The 11904-nt window shown below is 34.0% G+C and overlaps 1 protein-coding gene across 1 annotated transcript; it reads left to right on the forward strand.

Moving 5' to 3' along the window:
- Nucleotides 1-3027: 3027 nt before the first annotated feature.
- On the forward strand, nucleotides 3028-4630 carry LOC111213134 (ethylene-responsive transcription factor CRF3-like). The gene has a single exon (XM_022714804.2). The coding sequence runs from the start codon at nucleotides 3328-3330 to the stop codon at nucleotides 4357-4359; it is 1032 nt and encodes a 343-aa protein (XP_022570525.1). The 5' UTR covers nucleotides 3028-3327; the 3' UTR covers nucleotides 4360-4630.
- The last annotated feature ends 7274 nt before the right edge of the window (nucleotides 4631-11904 follow it).

Below are 11904 nucleotides of genomic sequence, written 5' to 3' on the forward strand. Positions count from 1 at the left end.
ATAAAAAAAATAAATATCAACCAATCGCGGATCGCTACATGTCGTCCGGACCCGCAAATAGTGCAAGGATTCACTAAGAAAGAGTCCTTATTTAGAAATTTTAAAAAGTGAATCCTTAACTTTTAGTGAGGTCCATCAATTATTTAATTATTTTTTCTTTAAGAACTTTTTCTTAAGGATTCCCATTGCGGATGCTCTGAGTATATTACCGATTTGAACAATTAGGGAGGTGATAAATGAGTTTGATTTATCATATTGTTGTATTATACATTGACGCATACAAGACTAACCGAAAATTTTATATATCTGATGATAAGATTTATTGGTGGCAAGAAAATGTCTAGTAAATGATCTTCAAACAAGAGCTATAACTCAAACAAGAGAAGCATACAACAATATACAAAACATAGATTAATAGATATTGAAATGACCAAAGTGGCTTGAATCCGAATACACCAGCAACAACCTCAACCTTGTATTTCAAGTTTATAAAAATCCTATGAGAGATGTTTAACGGGAATGTTCAGGCCAAATTGATAAACCACTTCCACCTAGAACAACCATATAACACCTCGGATATCAAATAACCAAAACTCCATATTCCGACAATTTAATATCACTGCTAGATCCTATTACAGACTCCTAAAAGTGGCAATTCCGAATGCAATACAAATGCCTAAGTATGAAGCCTCTAAAGAACCCATATCTCAATGAGATTGATATCTTTAGTTTTTCATAGTTTTAACCTTTTCAAAAAAAAATTATTTTGATTCCAATGAACTCACATATAGGTGTATTTAGAGTTTTTATATATGCATTTATGTTTTGAGATTCTTGGAGCAGGTACTTAGATAAATAGAGCTACTTGAAAAAAAAACATGTAAAAGAGTAATTTGAATATTTTTGGTTCGAGGAAGCATGTAGAAGCCACACATAGCAGACTGTGATCTCTAGAATTCACTTTTCGTACTTTTAAACTTATGTTTAAGGGAAAAAAAACTTATGTTTAAGAAATATGATTTATCAAAAATAAATATAAATACAAATTTTACTTCGGTAAATGTTTGTGTTCATGTATTTTTTTTTCATTCCTAGTATCATAGGTGGTAAATTCAGAAAGAATTAGTTTCTTGCTGTCAGTAATTTAATGGAAAAAATAATGCTAGTTCAACTAATTTCTACCTCTCTTTTTTTTTTTGATCAACTTCTACCTCTCTTTTTACACAAATATTCAAACAGATTTTTTCTATTGATTTCTTTCATTGATAGATGAAACTACAGTGGCCCAAATATTAAATTTAATCATTGTTAGAAAATTTGATCCCGGTTTTACAAAAAAAAAAATATATATATATATATATTTTTGTGAATGACCTATAAAATTTACATTTTGATACTATAAGATTATATATTTAGAGCATTCGATGCAATACTAGCACTTCATACATCAATCATGAATTAATAAAAGGTACCAAATCAATCCGGATTGGACTCGTACAATGAACTTCCTGATGCGAAATAGACTGCCAAAGATGGATTCAACATTACTGAAATGGCTTTCCAAGCAACAAATTACTGGATATGGAGATAGTCTGGCTCATACGATCCGCTCAGAGATTCATCACCGGCTATTTGCCTTGCGACAAGGACGCAACGAAAATGCAAGAAAAGAAATTATTCACAGGTGGATGGATGTCAAGCTCTGTTTTTCTAAGATCAATGTTTTGTTTAAATCTGTTTCTAGCTAAAAATTCTTATAGGAGCAAGATTTTAAACTCTTTTAGTTTATAATGTTTAAAGCCAGATTAAAGTATGTAAACTTTGTTTTGTTGATAAATGAATTTAACAGTTCGGCAAAAAAGTACCAAATCTTATTGTATCAAACGAAAATAGAAAGAACATTTTTCTAATTCCTACAAATTATGTATAGTTTTAGTTTTTTTGAACCCAAATAAAACTCAATAAACCAAAACACGAATATCTAAGATTATGATCAATGGGGTTTTTTAGAGAGGATATCTTAGTGTAATTAAGGAGGGTATCTTAGTGTAATTAAGAAAAACTTAAATGACAATTGTGTGTTTAGATACATTCTTTTAAAAGTAATTGAGAAGAGCGTGAAAAACACCAAGCACTGGTGGGAAGGGGCGTGAAAGAACAAATAGTACAAGAAAAAGCCCACAACTAATTATAAATGGCGGCAAATCCTAGGTTGCTTGCCACGTTACTTTATAGCTGTAAATGGGTGAAGATATTTTTTGCAGAAGGAAAATGATAGTAAGATTTTTTAACAGATGTTTTCCTCCAAGTGAGTTATGCAAATAGAAATAAATATATAACTTCCTAAATAATATTTATTCTTTACTAATTACGTTTATTTGTTTCCTTGTTCAGGAAACAAAATAATGCCAGTACAATGTATCCAAACTATGAACATAGCATTTTATTAAAATTTTATATAATTTGGTAACAGTTGAAGACTCATTTAAGTAAAAAACTTTAGTACATGACAGTTGAGATATGAGTCTAGAAAGACCCAATCACCCTCAAGAATCGTCATTATTTACTTATACATGTCGGTCAAAGCTACTGAAGTAGTTACAGCTAGTTAAAACAGAGTTTTACATATAAAAAAACAAGTTGCGAAGAAGTTATTTGTTTTTATTATTATAAAATTACTGATAAAAAGTAAATTTTCTGTAAGAAAAAAAAAACAGGACCGGGTATCTTGGGTATCACGTGATAAGAATCGCGAAGTTCAAGACTGATAACCACGCGCTGACTCAGCACATACAATAAGCAACAACAAGAGGCCAAATATCTAATATCGACATGTGTTACCATGCAACTTGCTCTTATGAATGCGGCGTACCGTAATTTAAACTTTGTATTCCGAAAATACCCCTTCATTTAAGTGAATAATATCTGAAAATGCCACTGGTGGGGAACATACATAAATTAAAAAATAAAACAATACATTTTATTATTAAAATAATCACAGTTTAGATTCTCTCTCTCCTTACCATTGCTATAAATGAGAATGTTGAGAGTGAGCTTGAGAGAAGTCTTCCACTGCGTTTCCAAAACACGTTTTCTCTCTTTCACCAGAAAAAAAAATAAAAATCTTCGATATTTTCTCACTTCTTTTTAAAAAAATTAAATTCTCGTGATAAATCCTTCACAAGTTTTATTTTCTAGTTTTGATTCTCTCGAAATCTCTTCCTAATAAACCGATAAACTCACCTTGATTCTCAAGTTTATCATCCTTTTATAAATCAATTTTTTTTCTTTTCATTTTGATGCAAATATTGAGAGAGAAAAATAATTATGAATATGATGGATGAGGAGTTACACGAGTACATGGACTTTCGACCATTGAAGTACTCTGAGCACAAAACATCAGTCACCAAATACACCAAAGCGTCACCGGAAACTCGACCTGACTCAGTGAGAATCGTTCGCGTCTCTGTAACCGATCCTTACGCGACCGACTCATCGAGCGACGAAGAAGAAGAAGACTTCCTCTTTCCTCGCCGGCGAGTCAGGAGATTCGTTAACGAGATCAAAGTCGAGCCAGGCTGCAACAACACCGGAGTTTCGATGAAGGAGAGGAAGAGACTCTCCTCTCCGGCGTCGAACCGCCACCGTCCTCTCAAAGTGTCGACCTCCTCGGGGCAAAACGTGAGGAAGTTCCGCGGCGTTAGACAGCGGCCGTGGGGGAAATGGGCGGCGGAGATTCGAGATCCGGAGCAGAAGCGGAGGCTTTGGCTCGGAACTTTCGAGACGGCGGAGGAAGCCGCCGTGGTTTACGATAACGCTGCTATTAGACTCCGTGGACCGGACGCTCTAACCAACTTCTCTGTACCGCCTCAATCTAAAGAAGAGTCAGAACCGGAACAACCGGTTATTGATAAACCGGAAAGCAACATTACAACGACGATAACAACATCGAGTACCGAATCGACTGAAGATTTTCAACATGTTTCATCTCCCACATCGGTTCTCAATCTCCAATCATCATCCGAAGAAATACAACAACCGTTTAAATCAGCTAAACCGGAACCGGAAATTTCAGATGCATCGTGGTGCCATACCGGGTTTAGTTCCGGTTCAGGTGAATCAGAAGATTCGTTTATGTTGGACAGTACGTTTCTAGACAACTATTTCAACGAATCAACACCGGAGTTTTCAATCCTCGATCAACCAATGGGTCAATTGTTTTTGGAAAATGATGTCTTCAGTGATACTTTCTTGGATGAAGAAATTATGATGAACATTGGAGATGAGTTTACTAAAGATATTGGTTCAGTGTTCAGTGAATTTGATGATTCGTTGATGTCAGATCTGTTAGTCGTTTAATATCATGAGCAAGAGAATAAGAGAAACCATAGCAATAGCAAAGATGTATGGTGCGTGCGACCAAACAACAATTTTGATGTTTTTTATTAATTTAATTTAATGAGCTTTTTAGTATTTAATAATTTAGTTTTGTCAGGAGCTTGTAAAACAATTTTGGAGGAATAGTGGGGAAATAGTTAATGAGTTTTGTTCTTATTCAATAATTAAATGTGTTATTAGTTGCACGAACGTGTTAAATTTTTTAAAGTAATATTTATAGCATTTGCATTTATTCAGTTCGTTAATTATTTAATTTAGAAAAGCTAAAGTGGCATTCTCTTTGTCAATGCGCAAATTACGGTCGTGGCCGGTGAAGTGAATGGCTTTTGGGTTTGGTCTTATTTGTGTTCTCGTTCAGGCAGGCTTTTCACCAAAAGAGAATGCGTTGAGTTTTAACTTTTTATGCTTGGTAAAGAATATTAACTCATAGAAATGTGTGCATACGATTATGTAGAATTCTCATATTGTAATAATATGGATATTAATACTGAAGAGGCTTTGATGCTTTGATTCATATTTCTCAATTGTGCCATTTATAATTTTATTTATTTTTGATTAATAAAATTATAAAAAAATTTATTATAGATAAAACTTATTTTAAATGAATGGAAAATTGTTTAAAACGCCAAAGAAGCCAAAATGGCTAAATAATTCACTGCTATAGTGGGAAGCATACTAGCAACAGATCCAAGCATATATTGGATACACCATTAATGATAACAACTTTGATGATCAACTGAATGAGATCGATGCAGTCTAAGGGTAAAATTGATTTCCTAACTATCCACATGTTTAATCATCTTTTTTTTCTTTTTTTGCTAAACGTTCTTTTTGGTTTTAACATGTTCGCCCATTGACCATCATGTATAAAATCAAATCCGGAACTCAATAGCAAACAACAAATATACTTTCTGAGACTAAGAAAATCTCAAATATACTGGAGTCTAATCTATTCTATTATCTGTTTATATACCATTTGTGTGTTGCAGTAAATAAAACAAGTTACATATGCGGTAGACCCATAGTCCATAGACGAACTATTTCTAACAGCATTTGTAAAATAGGTTCGACCAGCATAGCATTATGTGTAGAATACCAATAATAGATCAATTATCAAAGTAATTGAGTTTTGTAACTCTTTTTTTGGTCTCAACCATCTTCTAACTTTCTTTTGGTCTAAAGTCTGAACTATCATCGAACTTAATGCAGCAAAAAGAAAAATTTGGACGTCGCTTTTTTCTTCCGTCGTGTTGGCTTGTTGGCTACTTGCCGGTTGGTATAATTATTAAAGACACAATAACGAATGAAAAGTTTAAGAATTTTATTTGAAAATTCGGTCAAATGTCGGAGAAAAGTAGGTGCACATGAAACATTTCAAAAAATATATTTACGTGGAAAAAAGTTAAACACACACATAGACCTTAAATTTTAAATCACATTTAAAACCGTCTATATTTGTATTATTTTTTTCTCTAATGGAGTATAAATTTAAAATACTGATAGATTTGGTTTTGTAGAAGAGAGTAGTTAAATGGTTTTGGCTTTCGCTTTTGTGACGTGAAAGGACAATGTCCCAGTAGGATTTGAATAAGGTTATCGCCGAGATAGAGACATCATACGTACGCCTAGTTTGTTTTCAACGGTTATCATATTGTTCAATTAATTCGATTACATACAAAATACATAGAAATATATATATTTTTTCGCTGCGTTTATTTTATTTAGTAATATAAATACACTGTTTTGTTATTTTATTTTACACAATATATTGGAGTTCATCTCTCCACCCGTAAACCTTTTATATCAGATGATCACACCATCATTACCCCAGATAAAAATAAATATTATACATACTCTATCGTGATTATAAATGGCCTAATTAAATCAATATATATGAACATAGTAATTACATTGGATGCCACTGTTGGTCAAAAATGAATATTAATACGACCAGACTAACACATAAATAACACGGTGATCGTACATAGGTTGTATAGAAAATAAGTCAACAAGAAAAGTTTATTAGTCTTATTCCAATCCTCCGGTTTGAGAAGAACTAGCTCGTTCAAGTATTGGCCTTTTTGTCTTACATGTATTGTCAAGAAACTTGACAACATCTATAATTAATTTAGATTTCACTTCACATCTACGTAATTTGGATAAAAATATAATAACTAGTATTATATTGGACACTGACAAATTAACTGTCCCCTTAATCAATTTACCACCAGTACTATCCATATTTACCAAAGGAAACAATGTAAGTATGTAACAGTCATGATGTTTTCCACTGTATCTTGTATTAAAACTAACATATCCATAGAGTGATTATAATTACGGATGTGCTTGTATTTCTGATTCATAATATTCAGTTATTCATACATATAAATATATGATGTGTGCATGTAAAGATTATATATATATATTTATAATGCATGCTTGATAAGGATATCTTAGGTTAGTGATAATTCGAGTATATTATATAACATGGGATGCGAAGGATCATTATGTCTCTCTACTCACGTGAGTCCGCCGTGTTCGTTACATTCAACCCTTTTCCCTTTCGTACCATTTTCAATATGTATTTAGTTTCCCTTTTTGGAGTATCGAAAAAGTCACCATAGTACAAATTGGTTTAGTTAAGTTTTGATTAAAAAAAATCCTACACTTTGAGGTAACTTTTTTCTTTTTCTTTCACCTTTAAACTTACTTTGAGGCACTTTAATCTTAAGTTTTATTCCTGTTTGTGCTTTATAAACGTTCCTATAACCGTGGCTTCTCGCCCACAGTTAAAGAAACTCAAGACTCGACAAACCGGTTAGTGTAAACATTTTCTGAAGATCCTAACTTCGAATCAAAAGAAGCTATACTGAAAAATATGTTTCAAAAGATTTTTTTTTATCAGGAATTTTTTATATAATCAATCACAAACAAATGTACCAATTCAGAAAAAAAAATCAGAAAATACATTAAAGCAACTTGGTATTGAACAGATAGATATTGGCAAATGGACAGAGATATTGGTCAAAGACTTTGAACCGAACTTATTTGTTGGCATTATGAGTAGCAAAATTAGTAAGCTTTTGTATAGTAACCAATTGACATTTCAACCTGAAAATTATAAAACATACTACGTTTTAGAGTAACAATGAAACAGTTAATTTAACGAACTTACACTCATTATTGTATTTACAAAGGGTAGATAGCTCATTAGATTATCCATATTGATTAATCTCTCATAAGAATCTCTCACCAATTATATTAATATTTAATTAAATTATTTTATGAAAATTAGAGACTTTGGCATAAGTTTTTTAAAACTTTTTTTTAATAGACACTCTAACTAAATATTAATACAAATGGTGAAAGATTCACCAATACAGATATTTTGGAGAGAACTTGTTTGCTGTCTAAGTATTTAAATATGGTAGTACACTATAACGGAAAATGGTTGTCACTTAACACTATAAAAGATATTTTCATAATTGTGATGTTACTCCATTTGATGTAGTAGCTTGACGTCAAACTAATAAAACGTTTTTGAGTTGTGGAACCTAATATTTCGAATCTATGTTTTCGTTTTGACGGCTTTATAGAACACCAATCGTGTATGTCGTTTATTTTTTTTTCATGTTCCTGAAGGTCAGAATCAGTATCAAGTTTCTCTTTTAGAATCTGTGATTAATTTGTTTAAAAGATGGAAGGACACATTTAGAAATTGACAAACGCGAAAGCCTCACATGAGCTGGCCTCTTAGGTATAGGCTCGTACAACCCCTGCAACAGAGGCTCACATTTTGTCATTTTTGTCACACTAAAGTTTCATACAAAAACCAAAAACATTTATTTAAAAAAATATATTTTCGAGTTATATATACACATAATAAAATGTATGTTCTGGCCGCATAGTTCCACCAGAAATAGACAATAAACACATCGATCATCTAACCTTCTTTTAATATAAGCACCGTTCATGCATGATAACAATTTTTATATATTTGCATCTACAATATTCATATACGCATCTGTTATTAATGTCATTTCCAAACAAAGCAAAAAAAGAGCACTTGTGTAATGTTTTTTTTTTAACACCAGAGAGCACTTGTGTATATGAACAAAAGCTTACAATCATAATAGTTATTTTACCGCCAACCAGTTCCAACCTTTTCTACTCCTAATTCTACTTGGCGGATCATAGCAAAGTAAATGAAATGCACTTTTCTTTTTCTAATCTTTTTTATTAATTTTTCTATTTGCTTGAATATATCCAAAATAATATATAAACGGTTAATAGCGTATATGACCAAAAAAAAATTCAAAACTACTAGCCCTTGTTACAAAAGAAAATACTCCACACTAATTATTACTATTAGTAAAGGTATATATACTTTTTCTTGTCTCAGCTTGAGGTTGCAGAGCCCTCTTAGCTAGTCTGTGATGTTGTTTGGTCATATACGTCATTCAACGTTTATATAATATTATATCTATACAACTTTATTAGTTTCGCATTGAGCTTAAATTAAACAAGCCTTTTCATAACCGAACTAACCAAATCTAGGGATACATGATTACTATACATATCTAGTAAACTGTCGTTTTGCTTCTGTCCTAATTGTGCTGAGCCGCGAGTTAGTCTTCATGTGCATGTAAAATCACACTATTTTTGGTCTACGAAAAAAATTGCAGCTTTCCACGTGAATTTTGTATGTCCATTTTTTCTATTTTCTCAACCGTCAATAATGAAAAATATCTAACAAAATAAAACAAATCCCAACGATTTAATTGGTTATAACGAACATAACAGGCTACAATTACTACATAGGCTGTACACACGCACTGCAGTATACTGTGTTTGTTTCTTTCTTTTGGCAGATATATATTGCAATTTGCAATAATAATCACAATAATATAAGCCTTAGGCTTTTTTTCTTTCTTTTTTCCGCAAGTGGGGAAAACTATAGCCGCATTTCATAATTCATTTCAGTTGTTTTACGAATTATTTTGGGTTTGATGAAGCTGTTACGGTCCCCTATCTATTCTATTCTTTTATCATAACTTAGTATCTACTTTTTCTGTATTTCAAGATCTTTCTTCTGAAATTTTCTGTTACCTTATTGAGATTTTATATCCTTTCTATAGTAACGCCGTATTTTCTCATTTACCTTTTTGTCGGTAAAATAACTATTATGATTGTAAATTTTTTTTTTTCAAATAGTATTGGGTATTATCACATTACACCAAAGAGAACGTTGACTAATCAAGGCAGCAAGTGCGAATGTTGCAGTGACACGTGATATGCTCTGTAGCCGTGGGGTTAGTTACCCTGCACCAAATCACGGCTTCTGATTTGGTGAGTAGTCACACAGTGTCTCGAGTTTTAAATTGATTTGAGTTTTGAGGTGGTTGTCGACACGTGAAAGAGGGCCCTTATGCTGAAATAGAAAGTTTTGAAACGAAAAACGACGCTATTTTTTCCTTTTTTTTGTCAACGACTATTAGTGGGACGGAAACCACATTACACACTAAACTATCTCCCGTTCACAAGCGATAATCCCAAAATGAAAAAGATCTTCCTAACAAAACCTTTATAAATCGTAAAAATGTTTATAAAACATTGAAATAATTGTTGATTTTATGTATTTATGTCAACAATATATGGATTTGAATACATGGTGAAAACATCATTAATGCGAATCATTAAACTACATGTTTGTTACATGCATTTTTTTCAAAAAGAATGCTGAGAGACAATGAGAGCACAAGGTCACGTGATTTGATTATGGGCCCTGCAGTTTGACTGCACACACATTCATTTTTTACCATCCGCGACAGTCCTTAGGTTCGCTAATGCAGCGAAACGTAACGTGCAGATTTTTGTTTTGTCTAAAATGGAAAGAAACCTTTTAAGTGTCTTTTGTTAGTGGAACTTATCATCACAAGTGGGTCAAGTCCAGTTTCAGCGAAACCCATTTACCAGTTCAGACAAGAATCGAAGCCCAACTTGGAGAAGCCCAAATCGCCATCATCTTCTCAACGGTCTTCTACCTGCAATCAAGACAAAACAGAGCATAAGGGTAAAGAGCATGCTGGACAATACGGAAAGCAAAAGCAACAGGACAAGCCAGCTGTTAAAGCACAGGCTGTCTCAGTCCAAAACCGTTATGCAGCACTAAGAGACGAAGAAGCCTAGAGCAAAACCCTAGTCTAAGTTCTCTATATAAAGCATTTGTAATGGTTGTAAGAAACTTAAGGTTCAAAAGAAATAAAAGAAAGTTCAGAAACTTATCTTTATTAGCTCACGCGTTCATGGTATCAGAGCACACGGTGCCACCATGGATCTTGAGCCTTATGACCCTCCTCGCCTAAATATTATCCACTGCGTTACCGTAAAGCTCAATGAGCAAAATTTTTTCTTTTGGAAACGTCAGTTTCAGTCTTTTCTTAGTGGTCAACGACTGTTTGGTTTCGTCACCGGCACCATTCCACAACCCGTTCCCACCATCATGGCTCCAACCATACATGGTACATCTACACCGGTTCCAAACCCTGACCATGAGATGTGGTTTCAAACCGATCAAGTTGTTCAGTCATGGCTTCTTGGATCTATCACCGATACTCTTCAGTCCATGGTGGTGAACTGCACGACGGCAAGTGAGATCTGGTCCACGTTAGAGACTCACTTCAACAGACCCTCCAACTCTCGCATGTTCGAGCTTCAACACAAGATGCAAACTTTGTCCAAAGATGGAAAGAAGATGTTTGATTTTCTGCATGAAGTCAAAGCTCTGAGTGATCAACTTGCATCTATTGGTGCGCCTTTGACTGAAGCTATGAAGATCTTCTCGGCCCTTCGAGGTTTAGGACGTGACTATGAGCCTATCAAGACAGCTATTGAAGGTTCCATAGACACTGTTCCACCTCCAACGTTTGAATCTATCTTTCCACGTCTGGTAGCATTCGATGACAGACTTCAAGGTTACAACAGCGGTCAAGAGGTGACTCCTCATCTTGCTTTTGCGACTGTTCGTACAAATCAGCAAGGCAACTACTACTCTTCTCGCGGTCGTGGTGGTCGCAGAGGACGTGGACGTGGTTCCTATAGTACGAGAGGGAGAGGCTTTCATCAGCAGATCTCGTCTTCGTTCGAAGGGGATACACGTCCCACTTGTCAGATCTGTGGCAAGCCTGGCCATCATGCTCTGAAATGCTACCATCGTTTCGACAGTAGTTATCAACTTGAGGAGATTCCGCAAGCTCTTGCAGCCATGCGCATTACTGAAGTATCAGAAGATTCCGGTTCTGAGTGGTATCCTGACTCCGGTGCATCTGCTCATATCACCAACTCAACTAGGAACCTGCATCAGTCTCAACCATATCATGGTTCTGACACAGTCATGATAGGTGATGGGAGCTACTTACCTATTACACATACCGGATCTACTGTTCTTGCATCCTCCTCAGGTAAACTTCCTCTTAAAGATGTCATTGTATGCCCTCAGATTACGAA

The sequence above is a fragment of the Brassica napus genome, chromosome A3, assembly GCF_020379485.1.
Source record: "Brassica napus cultivar Da-Ae chromosome A3, Da-Ae, whole genome shotgun sequence".
Classification (NCBI taxonomy): domain Eukaryota; kingdom Viridiplantae; phylum Streptophyta; class Magnoliopsida; order Brassicales; family Brassicaceae; genus Brassica; species Brassica napus.

Bases quoted from the DNA above. Each gene is read 5' to 3' on its own strand.
- LOC111213134 (XM_022714804.2), top strand. From the start codon at position 3,328: ATGAATATGATGGATGAGGAGTTACACGAGTACATGGACTTTCGACCA.